At 40.0% G+C, this 21,884-nt stretch overlaps 1 protein-coding gene across 2 annotated transcripts in view; it reads left to right on the top strand.

The window, feature by feature from the left end:
• Positions 1 to 7,565, top strand: part of RNF180 (ring finger protein 180) — a 51,638-nt gene extending 44,073 nt beyond the window's left edge. For both annotated transcript variants that reach the window (XM_053407869.1, XM_053407870.1), the window contains one exon: positions 7,247 to 7,565. In XM_053407869.1, coding sequence (XP_053263844.1) covers positions 7,247 to 7,443 — 197 coding nt within the window. In that variant the 3' untranslated portion in view covers positions 7,444 to 7,565. The remainder of the gene's footprint in view (positions 1 to 7,246) is intronic.
• The last annotated feature ends 14,319 nt before the right edge of the window (positions 7,566 to 21,884 follow it).

Consider the following 21,884-nt stretch of genomic DNA (forward strand, 5'->3'; position numbering starts at 1 on the left):
TGCTGTTTGCTAGAACCTGCCTGAGACCCTGTGCCTGACCTTGCCTGGTTTCCTGCCTCATGTCCTGCTTTGGCCCTGTCGGACTAACTCCTCGCGGAACCCTTGGATTCGGGTCTGGATCTGGACCGTGTTGCTTGGGTTACCCCCAGGCCCAGCACAAATCCCATGACAGATCCTAAAGCCAATGCAGAATCTGAATTGAGATCTCTTCAGATACTGATTCATTCTGATGAGTACCTTACAAATTCCAAATCTGATGATGACCAGCAGTTCATGGACTCCTTGGAGAACGTGGGACAGATAGATTATGTTCTGCCCAGTTGTGGTATCATCGCCTCTGCTCCTCGGCTAGGCAATTGGTCCCAGTCTATACGCAGCACTGACATCAATGTTAGCATTCCTGTTCCTTCAGAAATTCACGTGACACACTATGAAGACCAAACTAACAAGTCTGAATTGGAAGGCAAAGGACCCCAGGAAACTGCTGCCACAGACAATGCCGTAATAGAGTTCACTAAGCTGATTGATGTCTACTGCCACAGATTTATGCAGGACGCTCAAACTAAGATGACAAGTGTTTCGGAAATGGAGATGAATTCTCAAGAAGCCCAGCAAGAGGTGGATCATGTTAGCAATAATGCTTCAAAGAAAACTGAATCTTGTTTGGGAACAGCTGTTGAGGTTCCTTCTAGACCATTTAAATTGAATGTACCATTTTGAGAGTCAGAATCCCAATTCTTAGCAGTAGAAAACATCAATGCTAAGTCTCATAACAGTCCAGGCTCCTCATCCAGTGTACTGGAAGCTGGGTCAGGTTTCATATGACTCCTTCACCAGCAGAGAATAATGGCAGTGGGGCAGTTTCTCCTTTTGCAAAGATACACAGCTCCATGGTTCAAGTGACTAATATTACACAAGCTGGTTTGACCCAACAAATCAGCTTTGCAGTGGCTAAAGTCCAGAAGAGCCCAGCCGAACCAGAATCTGTAAATTAAATTCAGCAAAATGAACTGAGAGAAATGTTCACACAGTGTCAGATGTGAATAATTCAGATCGAGAGAGCATACGCTTCAGATTTAAGTTGTACATACAGTATTACTAAACTAATGGTTTGTGACTGCCCTTTGAGGGGAGGGGTGAACCAACTGCCACTAAGTATTGGTATCAAAAAATGCCAATAACTATGTTTACAGAAAGGTTTGGGAAATGTTAATTGGGTTCTGAACAGGTTTCAGAATTATTCTCAGGTGAAGGTAAACGATATTAAACCGGCAGCTCATACACCAGTGGTTGATGTTCATGTTAGTTTGTGTGATCAATTGCGCAATTATCTTTTGAGACCAGTTTCTACAGGCTTTCTGATTTATGTAGAAGAAGCTGGTTCTGAACACCTGTTAACCCTAAATGTATTTAATGTTATTGGCCAAGTGATAGCGAGTGTTTGTGCACGGGTGCATGCCCATGCAAGACTCAGCTCTCAGTTTTAACATAAAAGTGAATTGATTGGTGTTGAATTGCCAGGAGAACAAATCCCTCTATAAATATTTCTGTAATTATCTTTAAACTATTTTGAAATGATATGATAAAAAGTGTCAACGCATCTGTGAAACAGCCAACTATTTTGTTTAATTTCAGCACAAGATGTGCTCGATACTTAAATAACAGATTTAAAATAGCGACAAGCCACAATGTGATATTTCCTAACATCTTTATGTTAGTTGCTTAAACTCTCAGTAACAGTAACATGCCTGGGTGTGATGAATATTCATTGACCTCTGATTTCCAGGTTAATCTTGGGAACTTTCCTTGTATTATATAAACCATCTTCAAGTCTTCATGCACAAATCACAGAAAGGAGTTATATTAATCAGTTCTTACTGAAAACCTGCATGTAGGACATCTGTATCTAGTAATTTATTTCTACTTAATGTGCACAATAAAACTGTCAATTTGGGTGAGGAAGTAGCACAGAGACAATGGAGGAAATTCAGAGACTTTTACATCATTTAAAAACTTTTCCTAAGCCACAATACCTCAAGGACTGCCTCTCCTCATATGAACTGACCAGGATCCTGCGATCATCATCAGAGGCCCTTCTTCACTTGCCTCTTCCATGAGAGATCCAAAGGGTGGCAACACAAGAACAGGCCTTTTCTGTGGTAGCTCCCTGTTTGTGGAATACTCTCCCCCAGGGAGGCTCGCCTGACACCTTCATTACAGGCAAAAACATTCCTCTTCTCCAATGCCTTGGGCAATTAAACAATCTAGGGTCTTTTAAACTGTGGTGGGGTATTATTTTGTTTTTTACTATGTTATGTATTTTTATGTTAAGTGCCCTGTGATCCTCAGATGAAGGGTGGTATAGAAATTTTAGTAGTAATAGTAGTAGTAATCCCCACACACAGAGAGACACTTAATCATCTCTATCCAACTATGTACAAAGGTTCCAAAGTCTCACTTCATATGAAGCCACTGATTTTGAAAAAAATAATTTTTGTAGTGCCTGAATGGTTGAAGATTCAGGACAGATAGAAAAAAGTACATAGTTAAACTATGGCACTCACTTCCACAAGAAGCATTGATGACTGCCAACTTGGATGGTTTTAAAAGGGGATTGGACAAATTCACAGAAGACAAGGCTATTACTACTAGCCACGGTGACTGTACTGACTGCCACAGATGGAGGCATTAGAGGTTGGAGGTTGTTGGGAATTGCAGGTGTTGTTGTGCTCATGTCCTTTTTACAAGCTTCCCACAGTATTCTGGTTGGCCACTGAGAGAGCAGGATGCTGGGCTGATCCAACAAAATCATCTGATGTTAATCAGAAATGGCAAGATTCAAAAGCCAGTTGGGAACATTTCAGTGTTCCAGGACGTTCTGTAAATGACCTTAAAGTAGCCATCCTAGGAGGCGTCGGTCAGTAAGGGAACTATTTGTCCATCTAGCCCACTACCTCTCTCCTTCCTATGTTCCTTAATGCCTTTATTGTGTTTCATACCTGCATGGTTTATTTTTTGAATTAAATTGCATTCCAAGCAGTTGTTTGGGGGTTAACAATCAAGTTTTAACTTGAAGAAAATTTTCACGCATTTTCCCTCCGAATCCAGAAACCTTCACCCATATTTGTTATCTTCATTAACAGCTGTTGCTAGCCACCTGCTGTGAGGCCGAAAAGGAAACTTGAGTGACTGTTTTCCACATGATTTTTTTCAGCATCACACAGTGCTCACATCTATATATAAAATGTGCTGCACAATCATACAAGGATAAATCTCACTTGGCTAAAATCTCCTGAGTTGTGAGAAATGCAGGTTCTGCTCTCAGCTTAGAATGTGCTAAAATGTTAGCTTCTGTTTGATCTACCTGCTACTCTTTGGTTAGCTACTGAGATTTAAAACAAACAAACAAACACCACCTGTATGTTTTCCATCACTTTGCTCATTGACATTCTTCTGTTCATAATAAAACAAAAATGATGGGTTGTTGTTGTTTTTTGCACCATCTCACATAATGTCTCTAATGGACTTTTGCCTGTTGTTTTTCTTGAGGGTAGGAGAGAGTGGTTACTTTCTAAAATGCCACAAAAATCAATGCAAGGTAAAGAAAACAGCTGAAAGAAGGAAGATGAGAGCATACTGTTAATCGAATCACAGACAGTTCGCTTCTTGGAGCAAAGACTGACTGTCTCTTATTCAATTAACACAGTTCACTTTTGCCTTCTTTGTTCTGAGAGCAGTATAAGCAAGTAGATTTTAGCCTGAAATCATTATAGATTTATTTTATGTTTCTTAAACAACTGGTGCGAAAACCTCTGGGAGTGTTTTTAAACAATTAGTCCCATATATATATATACTCATTGGTTGTGTGGCTGTCATACAGAACAGTTTCCTGATGTGCATCCTCTACCTCTCTTCAGACTTACTTCATAAAAACATCCATCACCACAGTTTGCCTTACTAGCCGCATAAATGTAACACAGACCACATTGTCCCTGAAACATCACAGGGCCCCATCATTGAAATCTACATGGAATAAATTTTAAAGACACTGAGAAACTAGTTGAAGGGAGAACTACAAGGAAGGTATTTGAAAGAAGACATTTGATTAAAACATCCCTTTTTTGTTTGTTAACAGAATTTTTCTAGATAGAAGTATTCCTATTTAAGTGTGTCTCAAGTTATCAGGAAAAGAATTAAATGGCGTGAAACATGTTCTAAGGAGCTGGATATCAAGCAGACATTTGCATCATGTTACTAAATACAGTATGCAAGAGCTAAAGCTTCCTAACATCACTGCAAAACAGGCAAAAGACTTCCAAAATTACCCTTTACCCTTGCCACTAAATCTCTACTAGATGTCTGGCAGACCAAGATTATGCTTTTCTTATACCTAGTGCCTTTCTGTTTGTTGAAAATGGGTAAAAAATGTTGACATCCTTCAGTAATGGTGACAACATTCGGTTTTGCGGGTTAGCAGAGGCTAATGTGGTAAACTACCCTTCATTCCAATTGGGTAAGGCAAAATTATGAGAACATTGGTCCATCTAGCCCAGTATTGTCTATCCTGGCTAGCAGCAGCTCTCCAGTGTTTCAGGAAGGGCCTTTTCCCAGCCCTACCCAGAGATGCCACCAGGGACTGGACCTGGGGCCTCCTCTATGCAAAGAAGATGGTCTGCCTCTTGAGTTGCAGTTCTTAGTAACACATATGCTTATGGTGCTGCTTGAGTTTGGGCCAGAGACCAGGCTGGGGATGGGGTGGTAGGTGCCGATTGTCCCCTCGCCCCAGGAAACACTTTGCCCTGGGGGCAGGGCTGGCTCATGGCCAAACCATGGATTTTAATCCTTCCTTTTTGGAAGGAAGGCATATGGAAAACAATTCTTAAAAACAAAGAAAATATTTTAAAGACTTTATGGAAATGACTAAAGAACATGCTATTCATCCATAGCCATGTGTACTGAGAAGACCCAGATTCCCCTTTTTTAATTCGGTGTGGACTATTAAAACTGAATTAATTAAGATATAGTAGAATGAATTTCCTATTTATGTGACAGAAAGTTGAGGCAAGAGCCTAAACTTACCGTTTTTATGCTTTTGGTGCATGCAGTCATGAATCTGCAAGAGCCTTAGATGGAAGGGTGTTTAACACTAGCATGTAACTTATGCTTTGGATTTATGATTGCTTTTCATTTACTCTTCGAAGTCAAGGGGGCTTCCCATACAGTTCTGGCGGGGGAAATTGGGTCAGACATTTAGCTAATGCAGTATGAGATGTATGACTGTGGAGTTCACCGGCAAGAACAATTACAGTAATAAAATTTCTATTTTTGAATGAAAAATGATTACATTATAAAGTCTAATCCAGGGTAAATATAAGGCAGGTTTGCTTAAAGTAAATCACACAGAGATACAAATCAAGGATTACATCTATTCATCTGAATCTTCTCAACTGGTGCAACTTAACGTCACAAGTTCAACTAATGTCACTAAACGTTTGCATGATTATGTTTTGATTCATGATTACAAGATGATTCAAAGTTGTTGAGGCAAAAATAGCCGCCTGGCAAATTTTGTGTTATATTTGCCATATGAACGGAGATAAATAAAATATAATCAAACGTAGCCAATTTGATTAAAGTCCTCTGGAGAGTGGACTACATATAGAAGATTTATATATGGAAATCAAATAGTTTCACACCAATGGCAGCACTTGTCACTTCCAGATTCATTCCTTACAAGCTGTGACATAAAATGAGGAAATAAAACCTAGGTGCACATTTTGTAGTGATGTTTAGGATATGTTAATACCCCAGAGCCATTGAAAATATAGTCTGAAAGCTTTTATGTGGATTAATCTAAGATACTTCTGTTATTACTGTATTAAAAACCTTAAAAAATTAAACTTTATTAGATTAAAATTATTGGGGAAGAAGCTGATCTGATAATAAAGAATGTAATTTCTGCTATTGTGTGCATGTTATTCTGGCATGAGGTTTGGCATTGAGCCATCTTTCCCTTATACATTTTTATTTCATTATTTGAGAATATGAATGCACTATCAATTAAAAAAATTGATAAAATATTATTCCCAATCCATTTCATTTAATTAAATGCTGGGAGAATGGGTTGGTTTTGTATTGGGGTGAATATTTTACTTGTGTTGCATGGGGAAGGGTCTTATTTTGGGATTCAAACGGCAGTTGGCTGCAGTGACAAAAGTTTTGTTCCATATTCTCTTTTTATCACATATCATAGAGCAAAACCATGTCAGATTTTTTAAAACCAAAATTAATTGAGAGTGATTTATTATGAGCCTTTGAGAGACTGGTCACTGGGAGGTGGTTTTTGATATTTCATGGCTTTTCTTTTCAAACTATGCACAATAGCCTCATAAGCACAGATGCTCTAACTTTATAAAGATCTGCAATAGTTTGACACGCAGTCACATTTTTTTAGGTCACATTTTTAAAGCAATTTTGGCATAAGGGTAAGTACATCCATTACAAAGGCTGGAAGTTGCAAGAGGTTGTATCATGTAAAGAGCCTATCTGAAAGGGACCATCCCATATTGGAGACAATGCTGCATGAGAAATTAGGTAACATAAAGCATAGTTGGTTCCAGATAACCCAAATTAGATCTTTCATGAGCTCTGCATTGTCCAAAAAGGAAAAGGAATTTGCTCCCAAACCTCGTTTGTAAAGGGTTAGCATCTCAGTTATACAAACTATCATTATAGGATCCTCAGAAGGCTTGAGAATGGTGTGCAAGGGAGATCTAGGGTATCTTGTTTTATTCTATTTAATTTTTAGGGATTCTTGTTTGTTTTGTGGTTTTTTACTCCCCAGAGGACATTATTGAGTGGGATATAAATATTTCAAATAAATAAAATAAAATAGAAGGCATGACACAGAAGGAAAGAAAGATAGAGAGGAAAAAGGAAAACAAGCAAAATCTGGCACAAGTGCTTAAAGTTTGTATACTAAGCAGCTTGAATGGAAACATTTGGAGGGAGAAGAAGGGCAAACTGGAACTGATCTGTCCTCAGAGCCCACAGAGTGTGTCCTGATTTATCTCATTCCCTCTTTTACAAGATGGCATATGAGGGAAAGATGAGATCAAATGTAACTGGACTATTATATTAGCATGTGGTTTCCCCCTATCTTTTCTCTGTGTATCTAAGAAAAGGAATTTATACTAGCTGTAGTTTTGACAGAATTATAACTTGTTCTTTTTTTCTGGTCCTGCAGGTTTTCAAAACACAGATTCCTTTACCCGAAGGCATTTCCCACATGCTGCTCACAGAATGGACTATATGGACTTTGAGGATGATAGCAGAGGATTGCGATTTGACATGGACATGGTGATAATCTACATTTATTCCATCAACTGGGTTATAGGATTCATTGTGTTCTGCTTTCTCTGCTATTTTTTCTTTCCCTTTTAAGGACTTTGATTTCCCATTGTTTCGTTCAGCCATCAGGCATGGGAACAGACATACCCTGATGTAAAGAGCATGTAGAAGACTTGGATTTAATGTTTTAAAAATTGAAATGGTTAAAATATCAAGAGTAACCCAGTGTCCATTTTCTAATCATTAAGTTTTTCTGTCGCATTTTGAACTTTGAATTGTGAAGAAATATTTGTATATAGTGTGTACTTTTACTAATGCCTTCTAAAATGGACACACAGTTTTCTGATCCAATACTTTCTTTTTGGTTCTGTATTGCTAACCTTTAAGCAAATTAGAGCAGATTCAAATGTGCATATTCACTGAAAAGTGGCTTCAGCTACAAGCAACAATTGGCATGTTTGAAACAGTCTTCATAGTTCACATCCTACAGATAGACCCTCCTTATCACCTCAGATATAATGGTTTCTGTGGAGGAGTTCACACCTTAAGCAGTTAGGCTTCCTTGTGATGTTTGGAGTTCTCCATATGATATATTTGCTTATTTGCAGTGTGTATCAAATGCACTGTATATCACATGTGTTAAGACTCTAGCTTTTCATCTCCAGTATTCATCCTGAATATATTAAGTTCACATAGGATGTGGTGACCAATGTAGCCAAACCTGCAGAGACAATCTAGCTCTCTTTTGTCTATGTTTGTCTGTAGTCACATTTATTATGGGACAATGAGTGTAAACACAAATCAAAGGCCACATTAGTACTGCCTATGTTTAATGGAAGCTGTTTCCACAATGCAATTAAAAGACACCCCAAAAAGTCATATCGGATTGCTATTGTAGGAAAATGCTACACCTCATGTTTACTCTAGATAACACCATATGTGGCAACAACATTACACCTCACTTCCCACTGCCAGTGGGAACATTTTAGGGAATGTAATGTTCAGACTTGGTCAATGTCATCAAGTAACAAATAATCAAGTGATGGTGCAAGATATCAGGTGACAAATATGAACATGTGAATCAGCCCTTTGTTTCTTTCTTAGCACTTGACATGCAAGGTAGAATAAGGTTACTTGCCTGTTACTTTAAGCTTACATCTTATACAGATTCACACATGCATACAGAATCAACTGAAGCATGAATGAGCAATCACAGCTCAAGTCAGAAAGGTCGTATCACCACACATTTCCTTAAACACAGTGTTTTTCATTAGAGACTGCTCACACATTCAGCTGTGTGTTGTCAAGTGTTGAAAAATCAAATAATCTTTACTTGTGCACAAACTGCCCTTAGATGTAAGAAGACTGGAAGCATTGCAAAGATACGTATGTCACACATTCTTGTAACACACACACACAACCTCAATATGTGGAAGAATAGGTAACTGAAAAGATTGTGGCACAGATTGTTGTTTGGCATTCTGAAGTTAGTCCTGTTAATCTCCTCTGCTCTCAGTATGACTGGATCTGGATCCAGCCCATAATTTAACATAGTATTTATTATTTCTAAAGTGCCTAAAACAAAACAAAACAGGGTGCTATGAAACAGAGTTAACCACAAGAAAATGACGCCCCTCTGATTACAATCTAAGTGTGAGACAGCAGGTGTAACCTTTGGTCTGTCTAAGAGATTTCTACTAGAGGAAAGCAATGTATACTGAGAAATAGAGGCAATGAAATGCAAGCACTAAGAAGTTTTTTTTTAAAGCAATTTTAAATTTTAAAAGATAAGCCAATGCAAAGAGAAAAGAAGAGGACATACACTGTTATATTTACAGACAAGAAAGGTGAGAAATATTCAGAGCAAAAAAATAGATATTTATCATTCTAGATAGCTTCTTAAATAAGCCAGCTTCATAATCTATGGTTTGAAGCTAGATTGTTTAGAAAATGACCAGAGTTTATTTTAGACTATGATCTATGCTTCTTACCAAAATTCATAGAAAGCGAAATTACTGTACTGCAGACATTTTTCTCCAAGCTGCACAGGAGAAGTGCTGAGCTCAGGCTTGTTCTAGCTCATGCACTTTGCGGTGGACCATGGTCAGCCCATACTCTCAAGTTCACAGCATCTTAGTCTATACACTGTTTTTAATAGCCCAATCACAAATATCACTGGGAAACTACAAGGATTCTTCTGAGAAAACACTATCACAGATTAGCAGCAACTCACTGAGCAAATTTCTCAAAATAACAGGGTTTTGCCCTTGCGGGGCCAAGCACAGGAAGCATGCAGCCCTGGTGCGGGGCTGCCCAAGATAGAAATGAGACTCATAACATCAGTTTGGAGTTGAAATAGACCACAACTTTATTGATTACAGATGTAAGTAGGATTAAGTGAAGGCATTGGAAATGCATCAGGTATCAAGCAGCTCACTAGCTGGTTGATCAGAGGTTTGGTTGACCTTGAATAGTAAGTCTTTCTATTATGTACATTAAATTGGGGTGAAACCTCCCTGGCCACAAATACAGCAACTGAGTATTCCATGGAAAGGTCCACACACTGCCTTAACCACCCTCCTTTGGGCAGGACCATTCAGAAACAGGCTGGGAGGGTGAGGGATCCAACAATATATGAGCAGCTACAACTTGCCTTTTAATGGAGCCAGGTCTGTTGCCATAGCAACGCCCCTTCATCACTCTGATTGGTCCATTTAAATGGGCTTTCACACTTTACAAGGCAACCACTTGAGTCGTGCCATGATGCAATGGCCCTGGGACTGGGCCACACTGGGTCACATACCATGCTTCACTGTAGTCCCAGGTAACAAGCCATCCTTTAAATCTATACCTGGCAGCTTCCTTCTGTCTGTGCCCAATTTCTGACATACTTTGTACAGTCAATCTGTAAAGATTTCCATTTTAATTCATTAACTCTTTTATACAATCTTTTTTGGCTCCCTCTTTTGCATTTAGCTTGGGCCAGAAAAGCTTAATCTGCATTATCTCAAAGGCAAAGTACAGACCAGCTGAAAGCCTGGGGAACACCTGATGCTGCAGCTGTGCTAAAGCTAGGCAGCTGTTGCTTCTTCTATGCAATCCAGTATAGAACTATGGATGTCTTTTATCACTGTATGTTCAATATAGCAATACTGTGGGGCTGTTTAAGAATGAAAATATAAACTTCAAGGTTTTATTCATAGATCTGACATGCAGTTCCCCTCACCAAAGGATTTAGGTTGTTTGGTGCTTATTTGTCATAAGTCTATGACTCAGTTGTTCCTGGCTCACCATAATGAAGAATGTGAAGTACATTTTCAGCCAAAATGTGTTTTGTACTTTGGAGCTTTAACAAAAAAAGGGGATAGTTCTGAAGAAATAATAAAGTAATTGTTTTTCTTAACCTGACTGATTTTTTTAAATGTCATTCTCTAAAACAAAAAGATTTGAAAATATAAATCATTTGTAAGAATGTAATTATGGTGCTTTAAAAAATAAATATCATTAATAAACATTATATCCAAATCTATTCAAAACTATAAGATATAAGTAATCTGGTATATCTTGTGTACTTACATTAATAATCTGGTACACCAGCGCCACATAACATAATACTTAGGACAAGTCCATCCTCATATTACCTTTTAGTTACTACTGCACATCAGAAGTTTAAGCTTATATATCCATATGGATGACTATCCATATGGGAGGCTAGCATTCCACCTTCTCTCTGTCAGTCTCTTTCTTTGTTACCTGCACTGATGGGCAAGCATGAAGTTTCTAGGGTTGGAGGTACTCATATGCCAAGGACTAGATTCTCAGATGGGGATGCAGGTCCAGGACATGGTGTCTATGAAGGACCCAACTGATGTTGAAGTCTGGGCTGATATACCAGATGAACCTCTGGTATTGCTGGTTCATCTGAGTTATCTATCCAGCACCTCTTCATCTGTGGTAGTGTGGTAGTCATAAAAGGAAACAGGGGCATCAGTTACTGAGAAAGTTCAGAAGCCTATGCTCATTAAGGACCAAACTGGAAGTACATGCTAAATGCATTTGTATCTTTCATTAGCCTTTCAAACCCTGGAACAGAAGTCCGTTGTCAAATCCTATTAATATTCAATTGAGCAATGTTATCCCAGCAAAGGCTTAAGAAAGGCTGAGAGATTTATATCCTTGCAGTCAGCTCCTCTCTCTCTTTCTCTCTTCCTGGTCATCTGCTGGCTCTCAATGCATACCTGAACCTTCCCTAGTTTCTCCCTCCTCTAAAGTAGACCCCTGGTAGGGAAACCCACGGATGGCCCTCGAAGCACTCTTCTGCCATCTGATCTTCTGAGCTTGATGTTTTATCAACTCCTGGGGAGTAAGGATGTAGAAGGAGAGTCTGGGTCCAGGTGCTGATGATGATCAAGGGGTCCAGGCGAAGTGTCTTTGGGACTTGGTCAGACTGTTCAACTATGGCATTGAGTTCTTCAAGCTCCCTGGTGGCACTGGAGGTCTTGGTAAAGACCCATTCCTCTTCCTCAGATGAAGTCTCCCAAGAGTCATGGCTAGGCTGGACTCCAACAGTGCATGTTAAACATGTGTTTGGCCCATTCAAATATAAAGTAAGGCTGGTGAGAAGAAGTGGGGGGGGGATTAGAACCTCCTGCACTCTATATGATCTGTCACCTTGTGCTCCATATCTGTGCTCTGTAACTACAAGGATGAGGGTGATCTGAAAGTGGAGATGTTGACATCAGGCCCTTGTAATGGTCAAATCACTTCCTGTTGAAATTTAGGATTTCAGTGCCTACATAGCTGAGAGTAAGCCATATTTAACAATACAGTGGTACGTCTGGTTACATACTTAATTCGTTCCGGAGGTCCGTTCTTAACCTGAAACTGTTCTTAACCTGAAGCACCACTTTAGCTAATGGGGCCTCCCGCTGCTGTTGCCGCGCCGTCGGAGCACGATTTCTGTTCTCATCCTGAAGCAAAGTTCTTAACCCAAGGTACTATTTCTGGGTTAGCGGAGTCTGTAACCTGAAGCGTATGTAACCTGAAGCGTATGTAACCTGAGGTAGCACTGTACTGTGTATAGGATTGCACTGTTAATATCTCATCTAGCCCTAAAAGTTGGACCTGGAATTGTCCTTGAGGCCTTGAAAATATTGAAGTTGTTGAAGACTATGGTTGCAGTTGATACCAAATTGAACTGTCATTCTTGGCAGCTGTCGATTGTTTAGAGAAAGTTCTTCTCAGAAAGCCATAGCCAGAGCATATTTCAAAGGAAACTTCTGTCTGTGTAGGCGATGGCATTAAGCAAATGGGACATATTATGAATGTCTCCTCCTTACCAGCCCTAGCTTCCAGAACAGGACTGGATCCAGGGACCACTAAATCAATACTGACTGTTTCGCTGGTTCAGGAACCCATAGGAACAGATCTGTAATCATGGCAAATGTAACAAATTCATTAGTTAATGGAAATGAAGGACTCTGGAATTCAAATTTACTTTGCTGAATAAGTGGGAATGCAAGGTCCAATTTGGGGAAATCCCAAAACTTTGGGAATACAGATGGAAATTAATGTAGAGAGTGGGTTTTCCCCCCTCTTTAACTCATTGCCTCCTTATAAGTAAAACTTGTTGAAATGTTTGGGCTCCATCCTGTTCTGCTAAACCAGGCATAGGGAGCCATTGGCCCTCCATATGTTGCTGAACTAAACTCCCATCATTCCTGACCATTCACCATGCTTCCTGAGACTGGTGGGAAACATTAGGAAGTCAAAGGTTCCCCTCAGCTGTGCTAAACAAACAGGGGAAGCTGCTGTGTTGGCTTCCTTATGGCTGTCTACTCTAAGTAATCCTTCTGTGACCTGTTTTATTTCTACGAGCCATTATATTATTCTGGGATACATAGTTCCACCCATCATGTTTATTATGGGGCTTACAGTCGCATCTGATATATATTTGGCACCCATTTTAAATATTAGCTTATATTTGGAACAATTAAATTGGAATATTATTTGCAATTCAATTTTATGTCTCTGATTTAATTCCCTATGTACTTGGAAGCAATAGACACCACTCTTCACTTTTTGTAAAAGCATTGGTCTGTGTTCCCTGCATGAAAACCTAAAACTGCTTGAAGAGCTTTAGTTTGAAAATTGATCTAGCATATCTGGCTGCAATACGATCCCAATGTCACCATAATAGCAGTGTAACTGCACGAATATGCAAGTTTCAAAGGATGGTGAATTCAGAGCACAGGCAAAGGGATAACCTCACCTATTTTGGAGGCAGCAATGGGGAGAAAGCAGGACAGATAAGAACCTCATGGATAGGCAGAGGTAGGGAAAGATGCATTTATGTCAGAACAAGATGGAATGCTGTAAAAACAAAACCCAGAAGAGGACCCACAAGGATGGGCCACTGAATGCATCTCCAATCAGATTTTAGTCTGGTATGAGAGACGTAGAAGTTTATTGATATACATTAATGGAAAGGTGGGATGCACAACCTTCAAAGAAATGTGATTTATATAATGAAAAAAGTCTAATGCAGTGGTATTTCTGTGGAAAGATGGGCTATTCTTGTTGGTCCTTGTCTGGTGGAGGTGAGGGTGGGAAGAGTGTTCTGGAGCGGCTCAGTAGTGTAGTGCCAATCCACTAAAGCACTGTTTTCCATACTTCTGATATATAAAGCATACTTCCCCCAATGGGAAGTACTGCACCTATGAATCTAAACATAATGATACCAGGTGAACCTCACTGTTCCATGACTGCAGTACCAGAGTAAAACAAAAAACAACTTTCTCAAAAGTTTGTTTTATCTCACCTCTGAAAGGAAGATGCATTCAGAAAAGGGAATCTGAAAGCACCAGATGGTAAATATGAGAGTGAGGGGCTCTTCAGGTAATGGGATCCAAAGTAGTTTGGGATTTAACAGGACATACTAGCAGTTATTTGAGAAGAAAGTAGGATGGATTTATTTTTCAGTAGTTAGAGTGTTGGACTAGGACCTGGGAAACCAGGGTTCAAAGCCCAACTCAGCCACAAAGCTTACCAAGAGACCTTGGACCAGTCACTGTCTCTGAACCTAACCTTCTGAGAGGGGAAGAATTATGTGAGATCCTTGGTGAAAATGTAGGGAATTAATGGGAGGAGGAGGAGGCTTCAAAAACCACCTAATTTTCTACTGGGGGGTTGCATTCTAGGCCCAATTCAACGTACTTGCATTAGTGTTTAAAGCCCTAAACAACAAAGACCCCAAATATCTGAAAGACCGCTTCCTTCCCCATAGACTGTGTTGGGTGCTAAGATCAGCGGAGGGGCACTCTTGATGGCCCCACCCCCAAGGACCCACTTTATGTTTTGTGATTGCATTTTGTTGTTGTTGTTGTTGTTGACATCCATCTGTCTTGAGAGATAAGGGGTGAAGTGAAACTGCTGCATTAGCAGCACCAAAGTAACCTCCCCAAGGTTCAAGCCTGAGTGGTGTGCATGAATACCCTGGGCTGTCCAGACGACAAGACACACACACACCCCTTTGCTTTGCAGATGTGGTCCAAAGGAGAGCAGAGCAATACATTGGCACAAATTATTGGCTGCAGGAGTTGCCATTAAAGGTAAAGGGACCCCTGACCGTTAGGTCCTGTCGTGGCCGACTCTGGGGTTGCGGCACTCATCTCGCTTTATTGGCCATGGGAGCTGGAGTACAGCTTCCGGGTCATGTGGCCAGCATGACTAAGCCACTTCTGGTGAACCAGAGCAGTGCACAGAAGCGCCATTTACCTTCCCGCCGGAGCGGTACCTATTTATCTACTTGCACTTTGATGTGCTTTCGAACTGCTAGGTTGGCAGGAGCAGGGACCGAGCAATGGAAGCTCACCCCGTCACAGGGATTCGAACTGCTGACCTGATCGGCAAGTCTTAGGCTCTGTGGTTTAACCCACAGCACCACCCACGTCCCAATTGAGTTGCCATTAGGAAGCATCTAATGTTTCTTTTTTTGTAACTTTTAAAAACTGTTTTTAATTATTTATTTTAAATTGTTGTAACCCATCTTGGGCTCTGAGTGTGAAAGAAGGGTAATAATTTAAAATAATAAGAATAATACCAACATATGTCAACACTGTAAGGAGATCAAGGCTTCCCGTTTTACCACACCATAGTTCTTGTCACACATGACTTCGGCTACAGTGCATTACCATAGGACAGGAAGGCAATCACGCTGGAAACCAAGTGTGACCAAAGGACAAACTGGTGTACAAACATATAAAAATATGCTTGCTGTCTCATAAAAACATATTCATGTGAGAACATGGACTGGAATTAATGGAACTTAAAGAGTCAACAGAGCTATATTTGGCACTAATTAATTCTAGAAAAGAAAGGGGTTTAGTTTTCTGACATAATAGTCTATTGCATTACAGTGTTCATTAAATGAGGAAATGAAAATAATAGAGCTTTAAATACCTTTTATTATCTCACCCTGCCTACAATAATAATGCTACGGGAATCTCAGCTTTTTAGATAATCTAGCTACCTTTAAAGAATGTTTGTTTGACTCACAGCCCACATGTAAATAGGAAAGGGGGAAAATGTTTATCCCTCCTATTTTCAGTCTACAAAACTATTTGGCCCAGGCAAGCTGAGCCAATATGACAAGTTTTTTTAAAAATATATTGGTATTTTTATATTCCTCTGCCCCACACAGAAAAGCTCCCAAAGTTTACATCTAATGCCAACACTGTGTTCAGCATAGCTCATAATGCACGAAGTTTGTATGTTTCACGCTCACCTCACACTGAGGCCTTGTCCACACCAGTTTACTGAGTGTTTACAGCTGTTTTCATTCCCATTTCATTTGTGTACTGCACATTATACTCCCCGCAAACAACACCGGCCTTGATGTTTCCCCCCTGAAAATTATGGTTTACCTGATATGGGAATAATCCAGTAAATTGGGGAAAATTGGGTTCCAAATCTTCCTAATGTTTAGTTAGAATTTCCTGTGTTGTAATTTGAGTCCATTGTGTCAGGTCCTCCCATGTGCAGCAGCATAAAACAAGCTTGTTCTCAGTCTTCCATGTGACAAGCCCTTAGATATTTGAACATGGCTATCTTATCACCTCTCAGCAGGGCTAGCCAACCCATGAGGCAAGGTGAGGCGACTGCTTCAGGCAGCAGGATCCACGGGGGCAAAGGATCTGACCTCCAAGGAATGCATTGCCTGCAGTATCAGCAATGGCTGTGGAGAACACCTTGGAGGCTAGATCCGCTGCCTCAGCATCAGCCCCTAAAATGCTGCCTCTACTGTGGCCTCTTGGTGAATAGGATGTGCTGCTGGTCTCTCCCCCTCCACCCACGCCCCATAGGAGGAAATGGTGGGGGCTGCCCTTGGGGGTTTCCTGGGGTCTGCACCTGACCAGCATGATTCAGAGTGGGCCCCTTTCCACCCTCCATGACAGCCTTTAATTCCCCCTTCAACCATCGGGTAAGATTGATCTGATTCCCCTCCCTTGTTCCTGATATAGATCTTTACTCACACTCTTGATCCTACTGTAGATCTTCATGCATCCCTTCTTCCCTGCCTGAGGGCAGCACCATTTTGTCTTGGACCAGCCAAAATGTCTTGGACCAGCCCTGCCTCTCAGTCTCCTCTAGGCTAAACACACCCAACATACCAAGTCCTTGGTTTCCAGACCCTTGATCATCTTGGTTGCTCTCCACTGTACATTTTCCAGCTTGTTAATATCCTTCTTAAATTATGGCACCTAGAACTGGACACAGTATTCCAAGTGGGAATAGTATTCCAAAGCAGAATAGGGCAATGCTATCATTTCCCTTGATCTGAACCCTATACTCCTGTTGAAGCAGCCTAGAATAGCATTAGGGGTTTTTTGCTGCTGCATCACACTGTTAAGCTTGTGTTAAGCTTGTGGTCTACTAAGACTCTTAGATCCTTTTGACATGTACTATTAGGAAGCCAGGTGCCCCCCGTCTTATATTTGTGCAGCTGGTTATTCCTGCCTAAGTGTAGAACTTTACTACTGCTTTGTTATGTTACATGTTCTTGCTTTTAAATGCATGTCATTTATGATTATGTAAGCTGCAGATGTGGCCTATAAATAAGAAAATAGAAATGATGAAGATGACAATGATGATGCAGACATCCATAGGGGTTCTTAGCAATTCTACCAAGTTGCATTTTATTCAGCAACAGCCAGTCTGCTTATTATCACTATTGAGTAGACTCAGTCCCCATTGAGGATCCTTCCACTTTTCCCTCTCTAAATGATTTGATATGCTTCTGCAAACCTCAGGGTTTCCCCAAGCCTGATAATAATTCCCTCTTATGCATAGGTGTTGTCATTTTGGCTACAAAAATGGCACCCACACCAGGAGCAAAGGAAATGATTTGAAAACAAGTACAGAACCCTGACAGGAACTCTCTACATACCTCTGACTGATTTTACGTATGTTGAGCTGTCCCATTGTGAATACAACTTGGGATAATACAGTATACCCGTTTTTAGACTATCCAAGCAGTTTGAATATAGGCTGCTCAGAGCTGTTTTTATAATCAGGCTTACAGGGCTATCTGACTTCCAGTCGTGCAGAATTTTGAAGGAAAGCTTTTTGCTGACCTTTCTACTTCTTTTTGTGTAAAGATTTTCAAATGAATTTGAAGTGCATAAAAATGGTTTTTCATTTCAGTGGCTTTAACCAGCATAGAGTAGCATAGTAATATTTTCATGAGCTATACATTAGTTTAATTCAGAAACAGGTTGTCTGGTCTTTTCTCCAGATAGAGATTGACCAGTTTAGTCAGTTAACTGATCAATTAAAGCATTAAAAACTATAGTAAGTATGTTGAAATGGGTGACATCTGGAACATATTTAACCATGCTTAAATAAGGAGGTAATTTCACTGGGCAAACTAAACCACAGCAATTGTTTGTTTACTGGAAATAAGTGTGTGTGTGTGTTTGTGTGTGTGTGTGTGTGTCCAGAGAACTGCATACTTAAAAATATCCTTTATTGGTTTTGTACATAACAGGACCCCCTTTCCCCTAATTATACGTTTTTTAACACTGGCACTAGCAGTAAATATCTTTGCCCAGGTTATAGCCTGTGATTAAGGATCAATTAATGTTTTCAGACCAAATTAAAATAATAATAATAATAATAATAATAATAATAATAATAATAATAAAAAATAAAAAAAAAATTTATTTATATCCCGCCCTCCCCAGCCGAAGCCGGGCTCAGGGCGGCTAACAACACTAAAATAGTGCAACATTATAAAAACATTATAAAAATTAATTAAAATCAAAATTGATGGCAACCATAAACTAAAGTTTTGTAAAGATTGCCAAAGGAGGGAGTCAGGCAAACACTAGGCAAAATAAATGCAAGCTGACAGCAAAGGATACTAAAAAGAATTTGAGGAGCACATTGCTAAAATATTTAAGGCCATAAAATTAATAATCTTTAAATATGCTAATAACAGGAGACTGGTTAGAGAGGCAGTTGGACCCTTGAATGGGAAGGGAGTTGAAGATGCACTAAAGGAGGATAATGAGATTGCAAAGAATCTGAAGAGAATATGTAAAATAAAATGAAAACCAGAATCAAAACATTCTAACACAAATAATATCACTGCAGTTTCTCTTTACACCACTAAGGTGCCATTTCCCCAACGATCTGACTTGGCATGAGATGGTTATCCGAATCCGAATCTGATTTCTCACAAACGTTGCTAGGAAGTGGAGAAAATGCATGGAAACTATTCGAAGCTGTCGCAAGTGTTCCTTCATGTTCTTTGAAATGTGGCAGGTCCTTCCTTCTACACCCGGCACAGCAATTATCGCTTCTTTTTCCTCTGTTTGTGTTTCAAAGGCTTGAAATTAAATAATGAGATATTAGTCACTGGCTTATTAAGACCTGTCTTGTACTCTTATGCTTAAAGTCTTTCCCTGTTTTAACAACACTTTCAGGGATACTTCAGCTGTGGTCTACAAACCAGTTCAGCCAAAGAATGTGTATAAATCAGTTAGAACCACTGATGATGAACCCGTGGTGACAAGTTATTTTTAGTTTAGTCAGAGAAATATGGGAAGCTGCTTTATACTGAGTCAGGTTTTTGGTCCATCTTGGGTTCCAGCCCCATGTTGGGCAAAAGATTCCTGCACTGCAGGGGGTTGGGCCAGATGACCCTTAGGGTCCCTTCCAACTCTGCAATTCTATTATTCTAAGCTCAGTATTGTCTACATTGACTGGCAACAGCTCTCCAAGCCCTACTTGGGCATGCTGCAGATTGAGCCTGGGATCTTCCAGTGAGCTTGTGCCATTTTTCATTTGCTACAGAAATGTTATATTTCATCATAGCACACAGTACATGATTCTGTCCTTAGTTGTTTTCATCAGTTTCTTTTGCTCCAGAGCAGTGATTCAGATTATCCTTTGAAGATACCCATATAGTAACTATGTTTTGCCCCATGGAGCAGCTTTGGTGAAGATCCATTTCAGTTGGAAAAAGGAACATGGGAAAGTCATTAAAACAATTTCCCCCAGTGCCCTCCCCCAGACTGCTTTCTTAAAAAAATACTATTTTATTTTATTTTAATCAGCAGGATGTCTCACACTATATGTAGTTTGACCCTTAGGTTTAGGAGAAGTCTAGTAAATCTATTCAACTGTTGTTGTTGTTGTTGTTGTTGTTGTTTTTGAGAGAGAGAAAGAAATGTATTGTATTAGTGCAAAACGTTGGTTTTTAAAAAATGAAACATGAAGTTCTTGGTCCTTAAACTGCTCTTCCCTTATTTTCTTTATATAATTACCGGTTTGTCACTTCCCCTATCCTTTCTGGATTGTAGGTTACAAATTAGTTTGACATCATTGCAGGCAGCATACTTGGGCCAATTCTCTAGCTTTTTATCAAATTAAAAAAAGTTTTTGAGAGATAAATCACCAGAGTATACATTCTTGTGTTAAGACTTTGATAGTTTAAGTCAATGAGGGTGGTTTAAAGCCAGCTTGTCCTCACAATCCGAAATGCTTTTAAAGTGGATGAACTGGAGGAATGATGAGCAGCCCACACAACAGCAAGAGTAGCTTTTGCAGACAAGCATCACCCAGAAACAAGTAAGTGAACAGCCAACAGCTAACTATGTTTGTGCTCTTTGCTCCCTTCTGGCTGTCTGAAGATGGCATATTGAATTATGTGGGTGATGCCACCAGGGCAGTTCACACAAGACATTACTTTCTTTGTGAATCTTCCATTACATATCTATTCATTACCATTTGGAAATCTGGACACTGTGTAGCAAGAATTTGTAGCAATTTTTCCAGCTGTCAAGTTCACAAGTACAGTATTGCTGAGGCTGCACCCATTACAGCTTAGTTCACACTGTCATCCAGGATACATTACATTACATTACATTACATTACATTACATTACATTACATTGATGACTGGCTCTTTGTAGTGCTGGGTTCAAAGGCTGGCTTACCTTTTTGTTCATTTATGAATCACTTCCCATGAAACACCTCAAAGCTATCAAAAATAAAAACATCAGCAATAAGAAGATATATAAATACAATTTCTAGCCCAATGCAGATAAAGACTACTCAGCATCACTTGGAGAAATAGAAGTGTGAACTGAGCTTTTTATGGTTTTAATAAACTCAAATTAGATCAGCTCAAATCCCTTCCTGCCCCATACGATTGACTCAGTGGTGGAAGTTTTTTTGTAACTTATTTACTTTTTAAAGGAAACTATGCCTTCATTGAAAAAGAACTAAGTGTAAGAGAGAGGAAACACTGGCAATAGTCCCAGATGTATCAATGCTGCCTGCATGAGGATGTGATGCCAAATAACAAGAAGTCTAGATTTGAAATGTGCATTTCTAATTCACTGTGACACAGAACAATTAATAGTCCATACTTCATTAGTCATAGCAATTGCATTAATTCTGGTAACAACAAAGGTAGCAAAATTCCACTAAGACTAATTTCCTAGCACAATGTCAGCTATCCACCTTCTGGAGGCTCTGAACCTTAACCAGCCCTCTAAGAGGGAAACAAAGCTGGACTGGAAGTGGAAGGCTTCTCATTGTAGGTGTACAAATGTTGCAGCCTGTGTTCCATTTCTTGCATAAGTCTCTGGGCAGCAAAAGCAGCAGGTGGCTACCGAGCTGAAGAGAACAGTAAGCTTGGCAAGGCAACAGTGGGTGAGATGGCTGGACTGGGGAAGGAATACTTGGATGAGCCACCTACTATAAGTACCTAGGGAAGGTCCATCAGGCTGAGGGGACTCTGTAATCCCACAAAGATCCACCTATAACTAAGCAACCCAAGGAACATCAGAGCTAATGAAGAGTTGAGTCCCCCCACCAACATCAGTGGAAGCTACTCCATTAGGGCAAATGGGGCACTGCCTCCATCTGCCCTCAGCCAGCCAGCCAGCCCCCACCTGCCTGCCTTCTTTCTTACAACCAATCCAAGGAGGTGGCCCTACCTATCAGATTCCCAGGATGGGGGAC

This window comes from Podarcis raffonei, chromosome 11 (assembly GCF_027172205.1).
Source record: "Podarcis raffonei isolate rPodRaf1 chromosome 11, rPodRaf1.pri, whole genome shotgun sequence".
Taxonomy (NCBI): Eukaryota; Metazoa; Chordata; class Lepidosauria; order Squamata; family Lacertidae; genus Podarcis; species Podarcis raffonei.